Below are 22,077 nucleotides of genomic sequence, written 5' to 3' on the forward strand. Positions count from 1 at the left end.
TTAGATGTTTTAACTCTTCTTTCAAGGGTTAGGGTCTCTTGGAGATTTGTATGAAAATTGTAACATTTATGGGCCAAATTCTGCTCTGATTTACAGCATTGATAAATCCTGAGTAACTCCATTGATTTCTATGGAGGTACTATGGGATTTACATTAGTAACTGGGAGCAGAATTTGGTTTATTTCTCCCACACAGCACACTGCTGTCAAATAATTCATTGATGATCATAAAATGTTAAATCACATAAAGCTTTTGGAGGTGTGCCCAGTTCTACAGCCATAACATAATATAAATGGTTATTAGTGAATTATATGGTACCTCTTGAAAACGTCAAGTTGCTTTTCTAAATTACAAAATTATATTGTAGATATAACAAGCAGCAAAATGGGACGTAATACAGCTATCTTTATAATATGGCCAAAAGCACAATAGTACCCCAGCCAGTGGAAGTAGTGATGTCTACTTAAGCACCTAAATGTCTATCATGGTTGGAGGCAACAAGGAGTAAAGGTTGTCTTCCCCTTGGCTGTCCTGCAATTTCCCATAAAAATATCCTGACCTAATTTCAATTTCCAGGGTCAAGGCATGCATTTTCAAAGTGGATGCTTAACTTTGATTTGTTTAGGTGCCTAATGTAAATAAGGATTTTGGGATCATAATTTTACATGCCCACTATGAATATTTCAGCCAGAGGTTGTAATGAGTGTCCTAACCTAGATCCTCTGCCCCTCTTTCCCTATCCCTTAGCACTGTGCCCATGTTCCACATCTTTTTCCATCATCCTCATTCCCTTAACCTTGTCCTATGCTGCTGCTCCCTGCGCCAGTCTCTGATTGTATTTGTCCTGAGGCTCTGTCCCATACTCTGGTACCCTGTTCCCCTTCATCTCCCAATCCCTTCCATCAGACTGCATCCACGCTTCGCTGTACTCCTAACCCCTATGCCTGATCCACTGACCCATGTCAACTCAGCTGTATCCCTGCCACTGTCCTCTTCCGACCCTTATACTCACTTCTCAGTCGCTGGTCCTCCACTCCTGTGTGCCTGTACTTGCCCTGGGCCCTGGACCCTAGTGTGCCTGGAACCGCTCTTTCGGATCCTGTGTGTCAGAAACCTGTCACTCCTCCTTGTCCTCTGCCCAGTCCATATACCAGATCCCCTGTATCCCTCCTGCCCCGTGTCCCTGCCCCCTACTCCCCTGCCCTGCCCTGGTGTCAGGTCCCCCATGTCCCTTCCCCTTGTATTCCCCTCACTCCAATGCCAGGTCCCCTGTGTTCCTTCCTGTCCCCTGGTTCCCCACCCTGCCCCAGTGCCAGGTCCCCCGTGTCCCTGCCCCCTGGTCCCAAGTCCCCTGTGTCCCTGCTCCTTGCTCCCCGCCCTGCCCCAGTGCCAGGTCCCCCATGTCCCTGCCCCCTGGTCTCACGTCCCCTGTGTCCCTGCCCCTTGCTCCCCGCCCTGCCCCAGTGCCAGGTCCCCCATGTCCCTGCCCCCTGGTCCCACGTCCCCTGTGTCCCTGCCCCTTGCTCCCCGCCCTGCCCCAGTGCCAGGTCCCCCATGTCCCTGCCCCCTGTTCCCACGTCCCCTGTGTCCCTGCCCCTTGCTCCCCGCCCTGCCCCAGTGCCAGGTCCCCCGTGTCCCTGCCCCTTGCTCCCCGCCCTGCCCCAGTGCCAGGTCCCCCGTGTCCCTGCCCCCTGGTCCCACGTCCCCTGTGTCCCTGCCCCTTGCTCCCCGCCCTGCCCCGGTGCCAGGTCCCCAGTGTCCCTGCCCCCTGTTCCCACGTCCCCTGTGTCCCTGCTCCTTGCTCCCCGCCCTGCCCCAGTGCCAGGTCCCCCGTGTCCCTGCCCCCTGTTCCCACGTCCCCTGTGTCCCTGCCCCCTGGTCCCCAGCCCTGCCCCGGTGCCAGGTCCCCCGTGTCCCTGCCCTCTGTTCCCACGTCCCCTGTGTCCCTGCCCCTTGCTCCCCCGTGTCCCTGCCCCCTGTTCCCACGTCCCCTGTGTCCCTGCTCCTTGCTCCCCGCCCTGCCCCAGTGCCAGGTCCCCCGTGTCCCTGCCCCCTGTTCCCACGTCCCCTGTGTCCCTGCCCCTTGCTCCCCGCCCTGCCCCGGTGCCAGGTCCCCAGTGTCCCTGCCCCTTGCTCCCCGTCCCCGCAGCGCCCGCCTCTCCCATTAATTCCGCCTCGACACCCCGGGCAGCTCTGTGGCTGGCGGTGGAAGCAGCCCACGGTGCCCGGGGCCATAAAGCCCGTCCCGGAGCCGGAGCCAGCGAGTCCCCAGCGCCGCTCCGCCCCCGCCTGCCCGCTAGCGCCGGGGAGCCGCGGCCGCTCGGCCTCGCAGGACCCTGCCCGAGCGCGCCTCCGGGCCGGGGATGCAGGGGGACGGCGGCCGGGCGCTGCGCTGCTTGCTGGCCGCAGTGGGGCTGCTCTCGGCGCTCAGCGCCGCGGGGACGCTCTTCCTGCTGGGCCAGTGGAGGGAGCTGAGCGCGGCGCTGCGGCAGCTGGAGGCTGCACAGCCCCAGGGGGGAGACAGTGACAGCATCCTGCGGTCCCTCCTGGGCCCCACCGCCCCAGGGGCAGCGGCCCCAGGGGCCGCCCGGCACAAGAGGAGCCACCGCGGAGCGGCAGCCAGGGGCCACGTTCGGGCCGAGAACGATGAGTTGCTTATGATGATGACCTACTCCATGGTGCCGGTAGGGTGCGCCCCTAGGGGTAGGGGCTGGGCCCTGAGAGCATCTCCAAGGAGCTGGTGTCAGGGGAAGGGTCCATCAGAGATTCCACCAAGAGATAGGGTCTGTGGCCTAAGGTGGAGTCCCCAGGGCATATCTGCTTCCCTCCCCCAAGGGAAGGGCTGGGTCAGATTCTCTCCCGGGGAGGCGCTGCCCTGAGAACTTTACTAGTGAAATTCACCAGCTTATTGGAGGATGTTTTAAGAAATAAATGTTAACATGAAACTTAAATGAAGAGTGGTGGGACTTTCTTCCATCTCAGGAAAAGTGTGTGTATGTGTGAGTGAGGAGAAACAGTGACCCCTGCAGCAGGGCCGGATCACAAGACTGCCTAAGCCACCCTAACCTCCAGCACCTATGGCCTTTGTAGTAGTTGGTTCCATGTTCCCTTAATGATCTCTCTAGTGTTCCACTGTGATGGTCCTTTAAGATCTTTCTCATCTTTGTTCCCAAATCTGAAAAAGCAGGTGAAATTTACAGAATTGCAAAGCAAATCTCATCTGTTTCCCATATCATAGAAGTCAGAGATGAGAAAAGACTGTTTGGTTGTTTGGTCAGCCCCTGCCCTTGCAGGGATTGTGTTCCCTACAGGATATATCACAATGTTTTCTTCAGTCTAATTTCCATGAAAAATTAACACTGGTTATAGCCTGCAAATATTAAGGCAGAGAAATCCATAAAACAGACTATATTGTTTTGCAGGTTGTAACTAAAGTTTTTTAAGATGACTATTGTGCAGACAAAATAAGAGCAACAGCTTTTAACAGGATCTGATAGGATTCCCAATTTTGCCTGAAAGAGGCGGCTATTTTAATTGTTATTTATTTAAAAAGTGCAGTATTGGATTTAGTTAAAATACTACAGGAAGCTTTCAAACTAGTTACAATATGTGTAAAAAAGAGACCTTTACAAATAAATTCAAATAAAATGACAATTTTCAGGAATTTAAAATTCTAAATATTCCCCTGTATTACACCACTAGTTTGAATCTCATTGTATAATTCAGAATAATTAATTACAGTCACACACATTTCCACTTTTTTATTATTAGGCATATTAGTCATCCCTTTAGCAGCCCATTCCTTCAAAACCTTATTCACTGAGAAAGCTTTAAAATCAGTAAAAAGAAAAGGGGTACTTGTGGCACCTTAGAGACTAACAAATTTATTTGAGCATGAGCTTTCGTGAGCTACAGCTCACTTCATCGGATGCATTATGTACTCCTTTTCTTTTTGCGAATACAGGCTAACACGGCTGCTACTCTGAAACCTGTCGTTATCTAAAATCAGTGGGATTAGTGGCATGGGTAAGGAAAGCAGGATTAGCTCTTTGTTAGTGTTGGGCCAGATTCTGAGGTCTTTTCTCAGGCAAAACGGCACTGAATTTCTCACACTTCAATGGGAATTTTTCCTGAATATGGGGTTCCACTCATGTGCATGAGTGTTTCTAGAACAGGGGCTCTAGGGCCTGCTTCTACTGTATCTACTCAGTAAAAAATACCATCAACATGTGGGAAACTCATTGTGAGTTTTGCCTGAGTAAGGACTGCAGGCCCTGGTTCAAAAATAACAAGAAAAGGCAAATCTGACGCCCTCTCTCCCCTTAGTGATGTAAATACTCCCAATGACTTTAAGGATTACTTATGGAAGTAAGGATTTTCAGTATTGCCACACTAAACGCGGTAACTGTTATGCTTAATAAACTATTGACATTTGTATTTATGTAAATGTTATCACTCTAACAACTGAATTTAATGAGATTACTTGCAAAAAGTGACTCATGTAATTATGATAATATAGAAGTTTATTGGCTTGACATTTTTAACAGAAGTACTTTTGATTTTTCTTTTGCATCAGAATGTTGTGTGGCAAGTTCTTGATTAAAGGTACAAAACACAAAGACTTATGCAGTTAAGCAGCTTATGTTATATTTTCTCATATTTCAGAACAAATGTTAGGAAGATCAGGTTTGTATATATTGTCTTAAACTCTTTTTATTGAAAAAGAAATCCTTTGCATAAGATCATATGGTTTTTACTAGAACATTTTACTTTCTGTAGCCTTAAAACCATTTTGGAAATATCATCTTATATTTTTACTTAGTGATTTACAAATGAAAGAGAAATACTGTAAGTGAATGAACCTACTTTGCATGTTTGCCAGTTAAGAACATTTTTGTTCTGTCTGATCTGAAATGCAGCTTGGAATCTGAAAGATCCTCAGAAAAAATTAACACATGCTAATTGTCAACACAGGTCTGCAGAAGAAGAGGGCCTGATCCTGCTAGGTGTTGAGCACCCACCGATGTGAGTGGAATTTGAAGGTGTTTTGTTCCTTGCAGAAGTACTTAGCACCTTGCAGGATTGGCCCTCAGAAAGCCCCTTCAAACTTAGAACTAAAAATCTGCATGCATAGTCCCATTTACCCAAGGCAGACAGTCCTTATGAAGAGTTCTCTAGCAAAGACAAGGAAGTCAAGATCTGATATTTCTAAGGTAAAAACAGTCAAGAAAAATACTTTAAAAAGATGTTTGAGTCATATGCTTAAAGTTAAGCAGGTATTTTAGGGCCTGATCCAAAGCCCACTGAAGTCATTAGAAGGATTTCCATTAACTTAAATAGACTTTGGATCAAGCCCTTAGTGCTTTGCTGAATCAGAGCCTCTAAAGGAAACTTTGCCTCAGTAGAAAGTATCATATGATGTTGTCCACTTGGTGTTTATTGGCACTTCAGACAGTTGTGCTCTTTGCCTTGATTGTGTGAGTAAGAGTGGCAATATCAAATAGGTAGACCAGTGGTTCTCAAACTTTTTTTTTTTTATGGACCACTTGAAAACTGCTGAAGGTCTCAGCAGACTGCTTAATGCTCTTTCCAAATGTTGTTTGTACTGTCAGTTAATTACTGTAAAGCGCTTTGGATAAAAGTGCTATATATAAAATAACCTTAATAATTAACGTTTTTTGTTGTACAAATAAAAGCACACAACTCATATTTTAATATTAGTAGTCTTACCTTTCTAATGTGTTGGATGTGCCCTCTCTCCCCTGCCACAGCAGCCCCTGAGCTGGGGCTGGGGAGGAGGGGGGTCTCTCCCTCTCTCCCCCACTGCAGCAGCCCCCAAGCTGGGGCTGGGAAGTGGGGGCGGTCTCTCCCCCTCCACAGTAGCCATAGAGCTGAGGATGGGAAGGAGGGCCGTCTCTCCCCGGCAGCCGCAGCCCTGGAGCTGGGGAAAGTCGCCTCTTTCTCTGTCTGCTGCAGCCCTGCATGTCCAAAATTCCCACCACCCCCTCTTCTCACCCCACTGCTCACTCCCACCTATCCCCATTTTTTACCCCAAGGCCACCACCTCACCTTATATCTTTTCGTCTTTTCCAGGATCCAGGCACCTAATTAGTGGAGCCACGCCTGTGCGACTCCACTAATTAGATGGGTGGTCCTTCATTCTGTTGTGTGTGGCCGCCAAGGCATGCACCTTAGAGGGAACTATCTGCGGATCACCTGAATGGAGCTTGCGGGCCACTGGTGGTCCACGGACCACAGTTTGAAAACCTCTGAGGTAGACCATCATCTTGAGCAGCAACATCTGGGCCAGTAAACCATTCAGTTAGTGTTCTGTGTGGATGACAGTGAACTAGTAGGGGTGGTGTTTTGCCAGTTTGTCTAAGGCTGCAGAACCCCTAGACATGATCTAGAGAGAAAAAAATGGAAGGCAGTGGTTCTGATAGGTGAATAGCATAGCAAAGCAAAAAACAAAACAAAAACAAAACAAAACACCAAACCACCGTTGTGTCCCAGATCGTTTTTGTTTATGTATCCTGAGTTTTTATTTTAAATTATTTATAAAGACAGCATCATACTTTGTTTTAAAAACTGACTTGACTTGTGTTTTTACATTAGATATATCAGGTCTTGAGTGCCTTGATTTTGTTGAAGAACTCTTTGAAGCCTGGTATCTCTCTCATTTTCTGTGTTTGGAGTTCTCTCCTTTTTCTTTTTAAACCAAGTTTAAAGTGAGCCTAGAGTGGATGAAAAGGGCTGTATTGACAGCCATGGAGACAGAAATTCTCCATCCACAGTAGAAGTTCAGCAGGGAAGATGGTATAAACTTCTCCTTGCTCCTCAGCTAAAGAGCTTTGACTCTGACTTATTGGTGGTCTGAGGAAAGTTTACTCTCCATACCCATTGAATTCTTGGTCTCCTTGTTTGAGTTTACCAACAAGGGTGCTAATAAGTGCTAAATTTATTGGTTGTTTTTTATGACCTGGACACCTGTCTAGTAGGCGTTACATGGAGGCCACCAATCACACAGGTTTCAGAACTGTCGCTGAGGAGCAACAGCTTAGTCAATACCATTGTGGGCTGGATTTGAAACAATAACCAACAGAACAAAAGCTGCAGTACATATCCCATTACTGATCCCATGATGCATGCATTTTCTACCCCAGTAACTTTGCTGATTGAAGAACAGATTAAATGACAGTTGGTTGACAATAGGTTTTGCAGGTGCAAATGGTAAACCTTGCATGTCCTTAGATTATTTAAAGGGCACACACAAGGTTATGCAAAAACAAATGCATGCATGTGTGCTGAGTGGAGGCAGTTTTACTCAAGCACAATTGAAGGCTGAAAATTTTATCCTTTGTATCTTTTGATTTATAAAAAATAAACTTAGCTACAACAGTGACAGTGTATACAATTTAAAAGAGAATGCAGTGGTTTTTATATTACCCTGGAAGGATACTTGTGACATCTGAAGATAGATGTTGTAAGTATAGTGAAGGAAGAGGTAAAGCATATTTTAAATCAGAAATGTTGGCTAGCACTTACATAAGGACTCTTTGATTCTGCAAGGCACTGAACATTGCCAGCTGCCATTCAAATCACTGGGAGTTGAGAGTACTCATCATCTCACAGTGCTGAGCCCTGTATTAGTACAATGTTCACTCTTAGGAAGTAAATAAAAAAGAAAGAAATGTAGACAAAAATACAGTACCAGAATTTATCGGTAGGCATACTTACTACAACTTAAGGACATTGTTATAAAGATGGTCTTGTTGAGATGGTGAATTGTGGCTCTTTCTCGATTACAAGTATCCAAACAAATGCCCCAATTATTGTAGTGCCACAAATGGATGAGGTTCCAATAATCTAATTCCAAATTCACATGCTGCTCTGTATTATGTCAAGTGAAGAAATTAGTAAAAATCACCTTATAGATCTGGTAAGCAAGTTATGTTGCATGATGGAAAATGACCCATAAATGGACATATGTATGAGTTAAACACAGATCATATTTGGCTGCTGCCGGCTTTGATAATCTTTGATAACCTATCTCAGATAGAGAGCCATGAAAACCTAAGTGAAATAAGGTGTAAGTTTTTCTACCCAGACTGCATCCAGAGATGTGCCCATCCAGTATTTTTTTTAAATGCTGTTAAAATGGTACAATACACAGATTTTTAAAGATAGAATAATTGACAAATACATATGCCGGTCTTCAGAAGGCCAAAGTTAAGGCCTAAATAGTTCGCTCACATTCTACAAGGTGGTGTAGTTGTAAAGTAGATAATTTCCCCAACTGCTTTTTGCACAGCAATCACACAGAAGAGTGAAGTGAACCATAGAGAGGTTTTGTTTGTCCTTTCTGTAGAAACTGAACCTCAGTGCACTGTTGTGAATTTTACATTTTACTTTTGTAATATTAGGTCCGTGTGATGGTGGATTTATGTAACAGCACAAAAGGGATATGCTTAACAGGTACGTTTTCAAATACTACTATAGTATTATGCTGAATGCTGTATGCTTGGTGATGAAATAATTTTTGGAGGAAAAATTGGCTTGAGATAATTATAGGCTGTAGGACTAAAATTATTATAGGAATGATACTATTGATCTGATTAAAAAGTCTCCAGAGTAACATTGTTCCTGGGGATGTTTATTTCCTAGATAGTTTTCCTGTCACCCTTGCAGAGCTCATTACGGAATTGGGATCTCAGTAATGGTACTTAATAACTCTCAAAAAGAAAAGGAGGACTTGTGGCACCTTAGAGACTAACCAATTTATTAGAGCATAAGCTTTCGTGAGCTACAGCTCACTTCTTCAGAAGTGAGCTGTAGCTCACGAAAGCTTATGCTCTAATAAATTGGTTAGTCTCTAAGGTGCCACAAGTCCTCCTTTTCTTTTTGCGAATACAGACTAACACGGCTGTTACTCTGAAACCTGTCATTAATAACTCTCGGCATCTTCGAGGTGCTATACAACCATTAATGACTGGAGCTTAGCCTTTTGATTCTAGATCAGCATGGGATGGACAACCCAGAGGGAGGGAGGGCCTTGTATCACTGTAGCAACTGCTATGGCTAAGGTAGGAGTGGAAGTAGTGGACTCTGAAGGATGATGATGGTCATATCATGAAACTCTAAGGTTGGTTTCTCAGAAATCCATAGGAATTTCAAAATACTTGATGGCTGGGGCAGGCTGAAGGCATGAGAAGTTTGCATATGGTCTGGGAAAACAAGAAAATGTAAAGCTTTAGCTACTCCAAGGGCTCTGTCTTGGCTTTGCTAGCCAAAGTATATAGAAGTCTGAGATGCTGGAGCTGATATACGTACTTGAAAATGAGAAAATAAGTAAACCACTTAGGTTTGGAAACCAGTTCAGTAAAACAGTTCAGGCCATTTGCAGTTGGTATGAACTACTGATCCAACAGGGTTTAATATCAATTTAACTGACCTGAATTCAAAATGAGTAGAATTTTGTGGGAAATTCCCCTGTATGGATCTGGCCTTGATTTATTGGAGACAAAACACAAAAACTCCTTTTGAAAGCGCAGGTGAAATTTGACTGGAACAAAGACAACTCCACTGTCAAGTACAGCTTAAATGTATCTTGTGTTGGGTTCCAGAATTCTGACTTCACACTACTCCGGGGCCTGCTAAATCCCTTTCTATGCACTCCCTGAATCTTCATCTTAGATAAGCCCACTCCAACATTGGCTTTAACAATAGCTCACTTACACGGTAGACATTACCTGTCTTCGTTACATTGGCTACATTTCAAGTACTTTTCCTATTTATCTATCTGATAAAAGGACATCTAGGGTCTTCAGTGAGTTCAAGATGACAAAGTGAGTGAGAGTACTAAGGAAAAAAATTATCTGCAGTGAAAAAATCAGGCATTTCTTGGAAAATTGACTGAAAAGGGTATTGAAAAGGGTATTAACTAGCATCTACCAGCATTATAAAAAAAATCAGTGCAGATTTAGTGCAGTTCTAAACTGTGCTTCACTTTTCCGATAAAGCTTTTTAATGAATGCTTAAAATTGTCAGGTTTAGTGTCCGAGATCTGTTTATTTCTTTAATTTCTATGTAGAATTTTAGATTTAAAAAGATTCTTTGTAGCCCTGGTAAAAATGTTAGTACAGAGAATTTGGTTCTTTAATCCCAGCAGTAATCTCTCTTCTTATCTTCCAACTTCCCCCGGTTTTTGATCAAAGTATGTTTTACCAGAAGTTACATAGAACAGATAATTCTTATTATGCCCTGTATTAATTGTTTACTCCTGCCTCATGAGAATTATGGGCATGGAAGTCATGTACAGTAAGGACCCTTTATATTGCTCTGGCAGGGCAAAGTAATAGCATAGGCATACATTGTAAAAGCTACCCTAATTTATGGGCTCTCAAGTGATAGTAGCACTAAGCTTCTCTTCCATGGAAAATGAATGATAATATTTTGCATACACCTAGTGGAGGTTTGTTTTCGATGTAGTTGAAGTCACAGACAGAACAGACTTCAACAGCTTCCACTGGAATGTCTTGTATTACACATATCCCTTGAACTACTAGAGTGAATCCAATTTCTAGTATTACCAAACGGTGAACTCCCACAGGCAACCAGATCCAATCCAAACAGAGAACAATTACAAGTAAAAGGAGCCTGTTTGTTATTTAGCCATAAAGTTATTGCGGATTAGAGAGGAGAAAATATTTAACCATCCTATTTCAAACCTCTGAATTCCTGCTGATTACCCAGGAAGGTGTGTACTTTGGAATGGATATTCTCTAAAAAAAATTTCTCATGACATTTGCAACGTTTAACCTGAGACACTGTAGACCTGTTCTTCCATTACCACAACCAAAGCTTTAGAGAACTCCTTATGAGGCACTAAGAAATGTAAACATAATAATTAATGGATGATTTAGGGGCATATTTGTGAAAAGGCACATAAACACCTGTCTCCTGATTTAATTAATTCAATAGAATGGAGAATTCAGAGGCCATTCTTGTCAAATTGTTATCACTGGAAATTTAAGAAATGACTGGGCTTGGCATATAAAGTGGGTGTTTTGAAAGATTATCCTCACAAGCAATTATACTGCAAGTCTGGCTGGATCTGCACTAATGCTTCAGTACTTACTTTTAATTCAAAATAGCTTAACCCATAAGTGCCTCTTCAGAAGTTTGAAAGTTCTTTTCTGTCTTGTTTTGGTCTAATGCTAATCAGCTGAGTTTAGTGTTGGTTTTACTTGAGCTGCCAAGTTACACTCACCATTTTTTCTCTTTGTTTCCCGTGTTCTTTTGCTTGTTTTTGGTTTAGGCCCTCCAGGCTCCCCAGGTAAGATACCTTTTCAGTTGTAATACTGTAGGTATGATGTTGATTCACTTGGTGGTTTAAAAAATATTTGTATAAAGACATACCCTAGACAAAGCGATCTCCAGGTTAGTGTGAGAGAGGGGTGAATCAAAAAACATTCTTTTCCTGAAGACTGGCCCTGAGTCTATGAACCAAAGTTTCCTAAGACTAATAAGAAATAAGAAAATATCTGGATGCTGAACATCTAGAAGTGCTTCTAGCCTGACTGTATGATGTGGCCCAGTGGTATAATGTTTATGTCAAAGAGAAAAAAAGACTCTGCTCTCCTCTCTGCTTTTTCTTATGATATTTCTGTTCTGCATCTGATCATTCCCATTCATTCTTGTTTTGGCTGAGTGCGGTGAGCTCGTGGTACCCAGGCCTGCCTACCAATCCACTGCTACCCATCTGTTAGCTATTCCAGGAGAATGAGAATAATATTAGCAGTTCTACAGCATCTATAAGAAGATCTCAAAATGCTTTGCAAACATTCACAACTTTAGCCTCTCCACGATCATGTGAGGTATATAGTGTCGTTATCCTTCCAGTGATTAGATAGCCTCTTGTTGTACTTCCTTCCCCTGGACAGTGAACTCCCTCCCCCCATTTTTCAGTAAAATTCAGCCTGTCCTCAGCATTTTGAGTTTTAAAATGCAACACCTATGCTGTTTTATAGTTAGACTTGGAAGAATTCGATTTTTATTGGTAAATGTTGGTAAATGTCGATTTCACCATAACAAACATGCAACGACAAAAAATATTTCCATCAACGATAATACAAGTTTACAGGTAGAGAAAGTAAGAAAAATGCTGCTTCAGAACTTATTAGAGTTTGACTTAAGGATATTTTTACACTTAGTATCTATTGACATATATTGATAATTTGTTCTTTAGTGGTTTTAAAGCTTTAACTTTTCGAATCTCAACATCTCCTGTTATCAGTAATTATTGTCTGAACCCCCCATTGGCTGATCCTCCTATAATTTCCTGCAACTCTGAAAAATTAAATAGATAAAATAGGAAAAATGCTTAAAAATAAACATCAACATTGTCTGTTGAAATAATAAACAAACAGAATTCTGCCAAACCAATTTATAATCAACAGCAACATTCAGCACTTCTCCGCAGCAGAGGGTGCTGCTGTAGGCTCTGCAAAGCCATTCTCCTAGCCCCTGGGGAAAACAGCCACAGCAGCACTGCCAGAAGGAAGCTGGTGATAGAATTGCGGGGCGCCACTCCCACACTGTTATAGGGGGAACCTGGGGGGTTGTTTCAGAATCACCAGCCCAGCGGAAGTAGGTCACAGCCCAGGAGCTGAGGGAAGGAGGTCAGTGTGGGAACAGGCTTATTGTTGGGGAAAGAGTGTCAAGTGTATATTTATTTTCATTTTGACTATCTGGTCACCTCAATTGTCTCCACTGTACAGATAAGAACACTGGGGAACACCAGGGTTAAGGTCACACAGAATCTATTGCAGAGCCATGAAGAGAGCCCCAGATACCTTAATTCCCAATGTTGTACTTGAACCACAGGACCACCTTTCCTCCTTTGCGCTGCTACAACCATTCAGAGTTTCCCGTGTCTCTACCGTGGCTGTCTCAGAGTAGCAAGAAGGATTATAAATCTGAGATCGTCTCCCCTGCCTGCCTGCCTACGCTTTTGGTGCTACCGCTGCCTCTTATTCTCGTCCTATTAGGCTAGGTTCCCCAGGAAGTTCCAGCTGCTTTGTTCCATTTTGGTGATGCAAAGCAGCTGTAAACCCAGTTTAATTAACTGGCTAACTAAAATAAGTGTATGGCAGAGTGTCACAAAGCTGCTGGAACATACTGGAGACTCTGGCCCTTTAAATTTATTATACCATTGTCTTTATATGAATGTTTCTGAATAGGATCCATGTTGCAGAATCTTCCAAACTTTATTAGTAAATTGACCCACATCAAATAACCAGGATACTAATCCCGTAATGTCTGTTTTCCAGCATGAACATTTTTTCTGCGTAAAATGATCTTTCCCTTCATAAGGCATCAGTTGAATACTAAAGATTATGAAACGCATAGTGTAAACTATAGCTGCACTGTGTGTTTTCACATGACAACTTACATATATGTATTGTTTATTTCATGATTTTTAATATTTACCTGATGCCTTATTTAATTTGGGACCACTTTGCACGGAATTGATCTAATAAATAAACATATAATATGCGGTAGTGCAGTGCATGTGTCATGTAGTTGGATCAAATGGCTGTATGTATTTTGATCAGACATCTCCTTTGGCTCCTAGCACTGAGCTATCTCTTTACACAGTGAATGGGAATGGTGCTGAGGCGCCTTAGTTTGTAAGACAATCAGTTTATAAAGAAACAGCAGCCATTACAGTCTCACCAATTCCAAAGTTTAGGCCCAAACTACATACAGGAACTCCTCACTTAATGTAATTATGTTCCTGAAAAATGCGACTTTAAGCGAAATGATGTTGAGCGAATCCAGTTTTCCCATAAGACTTAATGTAAATGAGGGGGTTAGGTTCCAGGGAAACTTTTTTCATCAGAGAAAAGACTATATCTATATACACATACACACACACACAGTATAAGTTTTAAACAAACAATTTAATACTGGTACACAGTGATGATGATTGTGAAGCTTGGTCGAGGTGGAGGAGTCAAAGAGTGGGATATTTCCCAGGGAATGCCTTACTGCTAAATGATGAACTAGCAATTGGCTGAGCCCTCAAGGGTTAACTCTCACACTCTACAAGGCAACAGGAAAGGAGGGAGGGCAGACAGAGACAGACACACACACTCTGTGTGTATTTGAGAGATAGAGATGCGCATTTCCCCTTTAAGTATGAAGAGTGGCATCAGAAGTACACTGCCTTGTTAATTAGATCAGCAAGCTGAGACCAGACCACTGCAGCCCCCTCCATCCGTGTGTCCCCCCTGCTCTATGGAAGATGGGGTAAGGGGGATGCAGGAACAGGGAGGAGGGGGACACCCTGACATTAGCCCCCCTCTTCTTCCCCTCCCCGGCCCCCACAGCAAGCAGGAGTCTCAGGGAGCATCTTCAAGGCAGAGGACAGGAGCAGCACATGGCAGTGGGGGGAGGGACAGCTGAATTGTCCACAGTTGGTAGCCTGCTGAGCAGCTGCTGCACAGGGAACTTAGGGGAGCGGGGAGCTGATGGGGGGGCTGCCGGTCCACCCTGGTTCCAACCACCCACCAGCTAGCTCCAACGGGCTGCTCTTCCTTCAAGCTGTGGATGAAGCAGGGGGCTGCCAAATGATGTTAGAAGGGAGCATTACACAACTTTAAACAAGCATATTCCCTAATTGATCAGCAACGTAACAACAAAACAATGTTAACCGGGATGACTTTCATTGAGGAGCTCCTGTACGCTTACATATGTGAGGATCTCATGTAAATTAAATGTGTGCATGAGCCTTTGCATGATTGAAGCCTGGGAAATTCCTCAAAAAATGTAGCTTTTAGAACAAATTTGAAATCTTTGCGGTTCACATTCTGTTTCCCGCCATCCAAGTACAAGTCGTGCACTGCTGAATGTTTTCCATTTTATTCCCCTGCTGGTCCTAGAGGCAGGGATGATTTTCAGTGAAAAACAGTTATTAATTGCATAGAGTAGCTTCCATTTATTTGGACATGCAGGACTTTTAATTCAATTTCTTTTTTAAACAATGGTTTAAACTTTTGTGAAAGTCTTTTGTGAAACTTCGAGAAGCTTCATAAAATCCTAAATTTAAGAAAAAGTTGTAAAGTTTCACAAACTGCTGGGTCTTGCTTTCCTAGTTAAAAGCCAAATGCCAATCTTCATGCCAAATTAGATTAGATGGGGCTCGGGCATGGGAACAACACAGGGTTTGCTGTATGGAATTTTTTAACTCCAACACAGTGGTATGGCAGGGGATACTTGTACAGATGCATCTATGAAGTGAGCTGTAGCTCACGAAAGCTCATGCTCAAATAAATTGGTTAGTCTCTAAGGTGCCACAAGTCCTCCTTTTCTTTTTGGACTGTAGTAGTGATCATAGCCCCTGTTGCTGCATGTGCCCCATGTAGGGTTTTTGGCTGGTGGGCTTTGACCCACTGGCCACTCCTCTGTCCTCTAATCCCCTGCCTTATGTGTCCACCCAGAGAGTTGACAAGGTGCACTGCGCTATGCCACATAAGGGTTGTGCAGTTGTGTTTGTGCTTCATCCACCACTCAGCAGAACTGCACTAACTTTATTGTATTTTGGGTCTTGTACAAGGGGATGCTTCAGATTTAGCTTAAAACGCTATCACTAAGCACTTGTTAAACATTAAACACATGAAATAGGGTTTAAGCAGCGTTTGCTTAAGGAGATAAGTATGTAGAACTGAACTCCTCTGTTTTAATTGGCTACATTTTAAAATTTTGGCTGGTGATTTTTCTGTTTATATTTTCCTTGTCCTTATCTCTCCTCATTTTATTTTTGATTTCTCTTCCCCCTCAAGCAGCTGCCAGGCTACAAGAGTGATTACTTGCCTTCTTTCCCTGCTTTTGTAATTGCAGTTTTTCCTAGAACCATTTTCTGTTAAGTATCTGGCTCTCTTCCCTCCTGTATGTGGGGTCCAAAGGGTGGTGGAGGGGGACAGACCACTCGTAGTGCCCTCCCCCATTAAGTCAGCCCAACCAAGTTTTGGAATTACTTAATCCTACCAGTAGGTAGGTAAGTGTTATTCTTATTTTACAGATAGGCTGACGGCACTGAGAGAGGTTAAGGTTACAACACACATGACTTGTCTAAGACCATACAGTCAGAGGAGAGCAGACAATTGAACTCCTAGTCCCTTCTTAGTGGTTCTCAACCTTTTCCATTAAATGACCCCAGAAATAACAACAGAAAAAAGGTTTGGGGACCCCCTTCCAGAACTTTGGTTTCCTTCTCCCATCTAGTCATAGAGACAAGGAGTGTGGTCATGATTCCACTGGGCCTCTTCAGGACCCTCATTTTAAGAGTCCATGAACAAGACCCAAACTGCTTCTCTGTACTGTTCTGGAGGCAAAAGATGCAGCACCAATTGATGTCAATCACAGTTTTGCTCAAAGATCACGGGGAAAATATTACCCTTTACCTTTAAGCTAGGACTCATGCTTGGTTATCAGAAATTGAAGGCCATTGCACTGGAATGTAGGACATGCTACACTCTGAACCCAAATAATGGCAGGTTCTAAGAACTGCTGATATACAGTAAATGCAGTGGATTTAAGGATGAAGTGTAAATAGTATTTGGTTAATGTAAATTACACTCTCCTGTTGGTTTGTTCAGGACTTCCTGGACTCGATGGATTACCCGGCTACAATGGATCAGATGGCATCCCTGGCATCCCAGGGCCAAAGGGGGAACCAGGAGTAAATGGAAGAAGAGGAAAAATAGGTACTTTCCAGACATATCCTGTTTTACCCAAGAGTTCATTAATATTATACACAAGTACAGTTACTTATAGACTCTGAGCAGAGGAAATAAGTTTCAGTATATGTATTATTATTGCCAGCCCCATCTTTTCAGGAAACCAGGAAAGGTTTACACATGTTATAGACTATGGGAGCTCCTCACTTAAAGTTGACCCAATTAACATTGTTTTGTTATTACGTTGCTGATCAATTAGGGAACATGCTCGTTTAAAGTTGTGTAATGTTCCCTTCTAATGTTATTTGGCAGCCGCCTGCTTTGTCCACTGCTTACAGGAAGAGCAGCCCGTTGCAGCTAGCTGGTGGGTGGTTGGAACCAGGATGGACCGGCAGCCCCCCCATCAGCTCCCCGCTCCCCTAAGTTCCCTATGCAGCAGCTGCTTGGCAGGCTACCAATTGCAGACAATTCAGCTGTCCCTCCCCCACTGCCATGTGCTGCTCCTGTCCTCTGCCTTGAAGATGCTCCCTGAGACTCCTGCTTGCTGTGGGGGCCGGGGAGGGGAAGAAGGGGAAGAAGAGGGGGCTAATGTCAGGGTGTCCCCCTCCTCCCTGTTCCTGCATCCCGCTTACCCCATCTTCCATAGAGCAGGGGGGACACACGGATGGAGGGGGCTGCTGCCTTAGGCAGCAGCTGTGGTCTGGTCTCAGCTTGCTGATCTAATTAACAAGGCAGTGTACTTCTGATGCCACTCTTCATACTTAAAGGGGAAATGCGCATCTCTATCTCTCAAATACACACAGGGTGTGTGTGTCTGTCTCCGTCTGCCCTCCCTCCTTTCCTGCTGCCTTGTAGAGTGTGAGAGTTAACCCTTGAGGGCTCAGCCAATTGCTAGTTCATCATTTAGCAGTAAAGCATTCCCTGGGAAATATCCCACCCTCTGACTCCTCCACCTCGACCAAGCTTCACAATCATCATCACTGTGTACCAGTATTAAATTGTTTGTTTAAAACTTATACTCTGTGTGTGTGTGTATGTGTATATAGATATAGTCTTTTCTCTGATGAAAAAAATTTCCCTGGAACCTAACCCCCTCATTTACATTAAGTCTTATGGGGAAATTGGATTCGCTTAACATCGTTTCGCTTAAAGTCGCATTTTTCAGGAACATAACTACAACGTTAAGTGAGGAGTTCCTGTACCAATAAGACATATAGTACCCAGTTCTGCTCTCTCTTCTACAGGCATAACTCCCGTTGACTTCACCAGCTTTAGACCAGTGCCACTCCATTGACTTCTATGGACTTACTCCTGATTTACACTATACTGAGAGGAGAATTTGGCCACAGTCGATATACTCTAGAGAGTATAGTACAGTCCTAATTAGAGAGAGAGAGAGATCTAATGCAGTTTAATTAAATCTTAGCATTTTCCACATGTAAATAATTATTATTAATGGGAGTTGTGTTCTGTCATTATAAGAGTTTTTCATCCCCCCCCCCCCCCCCCCCCGTCTATGGCCTTGAGACTCCAGCTAGCCTTTGAAAAGGTTTCAGCAATTTGGGGAGACCCTGTCTTTATTATATGTCACCGTGACAGCAGGCAGGTGTGCACTCAGTGTGTGAGTGGAATGGAGTGGTGGCAAGAATGCTGCTTTACTTCCATTCTCTCTATCTTGCCAATTTATATTGTAAGTTCTTTGGGTCAGTGACAGTCTCTTACTAGGTGGGGGTTACAGTGCCTAACACAGTGGGGTCCAGAGCTTGGTTGGGGCCTCTGGGCATGACCAGAATATGAATAATACAAACACTTTGAAAACTTGGGGCTGGCCATAATAATAATAATAATAATACTTTGCACTACTGTTAATCCCCAAATGCCTCACAGAACAGACGTGTACGTGAACACACAGGATAGGAGCTAGATTCACAAAGGAACATAGGCATGGCAACACTCAGCATCAGTACACCTGACTTCTAGGCGCTTAGGAAATCATTGAGATTCACAACCTGCCATGCTGGCTTTTGTGAATCCCATTCTCAGGCACCTATCTCTCCCCAGTCATTGTATAAGGAGCCTTGGCTCCTGAGAATGGGATTCACAAAAACCAGCATGCTAGGCTGCTCCCTGTCTAAGCTAAGTAATGGGAGATGCTGAGGAGAGGAGTGTATCCTAAGTCCTGCCCTTCTCAGAGAGTTCAGTGCCAATGCCATTTGTGCAAGGAGGGGGACCTCCCTCATAACTTTCAGAGTAGCAGCCGTGTTAGTCTGTATTCGCAAAAAGAAAAGGAGTACTTGTGGCACCTTAGAGACTAACCAATAAATTGGTTAGTCTCTAAGGTGCCACAAGTACTCCTCATTACTTTCAGTACAGTGGGTAGGGAATATATGAGACTGCATGAGCGAGAGAGGGAGGGAGAGAGAGAATAAAGCTCTGTAGCCTGGTGGTTGGACTCATTTGGGAGGTAGGAGACCCAGGATCCAGTCCCTGTGCTCCAATGACTTTCAGTTATTTAGCCACAGTGGAAAAGCTCCAACCGGAGACACTGAAAGAGCCACAAATCAGAATATCCTCTGGCCCCATGGTTAGGATCTCTGTTCAAACCCTTTCTCCCCCTCAGGTGGAAGGGGGACTTGAGCCAGGTGAGTGCCCGAACCAGCAGGCTAAGAGTTATGGGAGAGGTTGGGGTTCTTCTCTCGTCAGCTGTTTTGTGTGAGGTTGCCAGTGGAGGCCTAATCCAGTAGGAAAGCATGCTTACCAGATTGGGCCTAGCAGGCAAGTTAGGTGGAGGAATGCCTGTATTCTCCCAGGTCCATGCATCATGCTGGGGCTGAGGCATCCAGACACCTAGAATGAGGCAGCATTGCATATATGCAGAGGCACAAACATAGGCACCTAGGGAATGTTTACTGCAAAAATTTAGGCGCCAGCTGAGTTTAGGCGCCTACAGGTTTGGCAGCAGTTGTGTGAGGATTTTATGAATTCCAGTGGGCCCTGATTCTGGGGTTTAGTCTCCTAAAGCGGCAGGTAGGCACCAAGTCCTTTTGTGACTCTAACCCTAACTGACTTGCTCAAGGCACACCCATGTCTGTGGCAGAGCTGGGAATAGACCCCAAGAGTCCCAGTCACAGATTGACCTTGATTCTCCATTATGGCACTTCGCACAAGTCTGGATGGTGGGGTACAAAGGTGGCTGAAAATCATGCTGTGCCCACCTGAGGGAGTGTGAAAGAGTGGCTGTTATCAGCCTGCCTCCTGCCCACTCACTGCAGCAGGGTCTGCTGTTAGCAGGCCAGTCTTTGGTTTTTGATCTCAGTTAGCAGCATCGGTATGTGACTGACAACACTTGAGATGCGAGTTAAAAATTGTGACAGCAGTCAGGGGTGCATTCCTCAGCGACCATGTGTCTCAGTCACAAACAGTACCAAAGGAGCTGGCATGACTGCCTTCCTTGTTGGCAGTCTCCGCAAAGTGGCCATTGATTGAATGGGCATGGAGGCTGAAGTGCCTTTGTTCTCCACCCCTTAGAAGCTATTGTCAGGTTGGTATGGGGAAGCTTGAACTGACACTGCCTGTGTGGTACCAGTTCCATGGAAAAGCAGAAGACTTCAGTCTCCAGGGCTGAGATTTTAGCTCTTTTCAACACATTTTGCAAGTTAGAAACCAGGGGTGAAATTTGGGCCCTATTGAATCCAGGGGTAGTTTCACTATTGAATTCAGTGGAGTCAGGAACTCTAAGTATATTCCCCATTTCACTGCATCATTTTAAATAGTTGAGTTACATGTAAAAAACCCGAGGTTCTCTACAATCAGTAGCCACCACCAACCTACATGATCCATTTCCAGCTGACAGCGATTTATACATTTACAGCTCCAATGTTAGCACAGCTTTGGGGAAGAGGAAGAGACGCAGACAGGACAAAATATTGGCACACGAATTGTGTACAAACCCGTCTTGTTCATTTTTTCCCCCTTACTGCAAAATGTGCTGATGAGGTGGCTGGGAGTCATAAGACTCAACAATAGAAGATGTTGTTGAATATTTTACTCAATGGTAATCAGCTGCATAAAGTATATGGACTGATCATGCTTGTAGCTAGTGTGGAGGCAGGATGAGGAGGCAGCACGAGGACATTACTAGGAAATGAAGGCTGTGCTCTGTCATGATGTCAGAAAAATAAAATGTGAAGAACACAACAAAGGTAATTTTAATAGAAAGGGAAGGGGTTGTTTTCGTTGGCACAAGTTATTAGTCTACCAACAATGAGTGCAGTGTTGTCTTAAAAGAAAGGCAAGCGGAGCTGTGTAGATGACTGTTTAATGCCCTGCAAATCATGGTCAGCATCTGTGAGATAAAAGAAGCATTAGGAGAAATTGTTTTCCTAAATGCTAGAAAAAAGTTAGGGATCAGGAAGGCTTCATTGGCTAACAAAGAAAGAGAAATGAAAGAATGAAAACAAAGTTTTGTGTGTGTGTGTGTATACGTATATCCATATAGGAAATGTTGTGTACTAAAAATAATGATGAAAGAAGGAACTGTGGACTAGGGGCTAGAGTAGACAGCTAGAGGTCAGTACTCCTGGGTTATATTCTAGTTCTGAGTGGGTTCTTGTCAAAGACGTTTCCCTCTTTTTCCTTCCCCAAGTGATAACAAACTTATGGTAGTGGACTTCAAGGTAAAATAATACTTACTTTTTTTTTTTTAACCGAATACTCCCTCCTCACCCAGAACACACTCAGGTCATTGGGTGCTGTGGATGCTTAGCACCTCAGAAAATCAGAACCTTGGTATCTCAAGCCAGGCTTGCAATATTAGTGAACACTTCTGAAAAATGTAGCCTTTGGGCTTTATGCATCATATACCATGTATCCTAACACGTTTTATGGATAGTGTATATGATTTGGCTACAAAGCTATGTTAAATCATAAAAAAATGGCTCAAAGCCACAAAACTGAGGAAGTTCAGAATGAAGAAAACAACTGGGCTGGTACGGCATAAATAATACATGATGTGAGTTTCAAAAATATAAAGAAAGGTACGTTGACCTTAGGAATGACAGTCTTATAAATGTATGTACTCCCAGTCATGGCGAACAAATTTCTCATGCCTAGGTTTACCAGGACCAAAAGGTGATCCAGGAGAGAAAGGAGAAAAAGGAGACCCTGGTGAACTGGGCTTACCTGGCAAAGATGGGATGCCAGGAGGAAAAGGTTCAAGAGGAGCGAAGGGGGACAAAGGGGATGCAAACAATGACGTGATATCAGAAGGTAGGAAGAAGCACCCTTAAGATCTCTCCTGCAGCACAGAAATATACAACACAGTAAAATAGACTAC

At 43.9% G+C, this 22,077-nt stretch overlaps 1 protein-coding gene across 4 annotated transcripts in view; it reads left to right on the forward strand.

Moving 5' to 3' along the window:
• Nucleotides 1-2,190: 2,190 nt before the first annotated feature.
• GLDN (gliomedin) overlaps nt 2,191-22,077 on the forward strand; it is a 34,811-nt gene continuing 14,924 nt past the window's right edge. Inside the window, exons 1-5 of one of the 4 annotated variants that reach the window (XM_073303886.1) lie at nt 2,191-2,684; nt 8,424-8,475; nt 11,318-11,335; nt 16,662-16,769; nt 21,855-22,010. In XM_073303886.1, the coding sequence (XP_073159987.1) occupies nt 2,364-2,684; nt 8,424-8,475; nt 11,318-11,335; nt 16,662-16,769; nt 21,855-22,010 (655 nt within the window). In that variant the 5' untranslated portion in view covers nt 2,191-2,363. Of the gene's footprint in view, nt 2,685-4,591; nt 4,606-8,423; nt 8,476-11,317; nt 11,336-16,661; nt 16,770-21,854; nt 22,011-22,077 lie in introns of those variants that run through there. The other 3 variants (XM_073303889.1, XM_073303887.1, XM_073303888.1) reach the window with 3 other exon arrangements.

Source organism: Lepidochelys kempii, chromosome 10 (assembly GCF_965140265.1).
Source record: "Lepidochelys kempii isolate rLepKem1 chromosome 10, rLepKem1.hap2, whole genome shotgun sequence".
NCBI classification, from domain to species: domain Eukaryota; kingdom Metazoa; phylum Chordata; order Testudines; family Cheloniidae; genus Lepidochelys; species Lepidochelys kempii.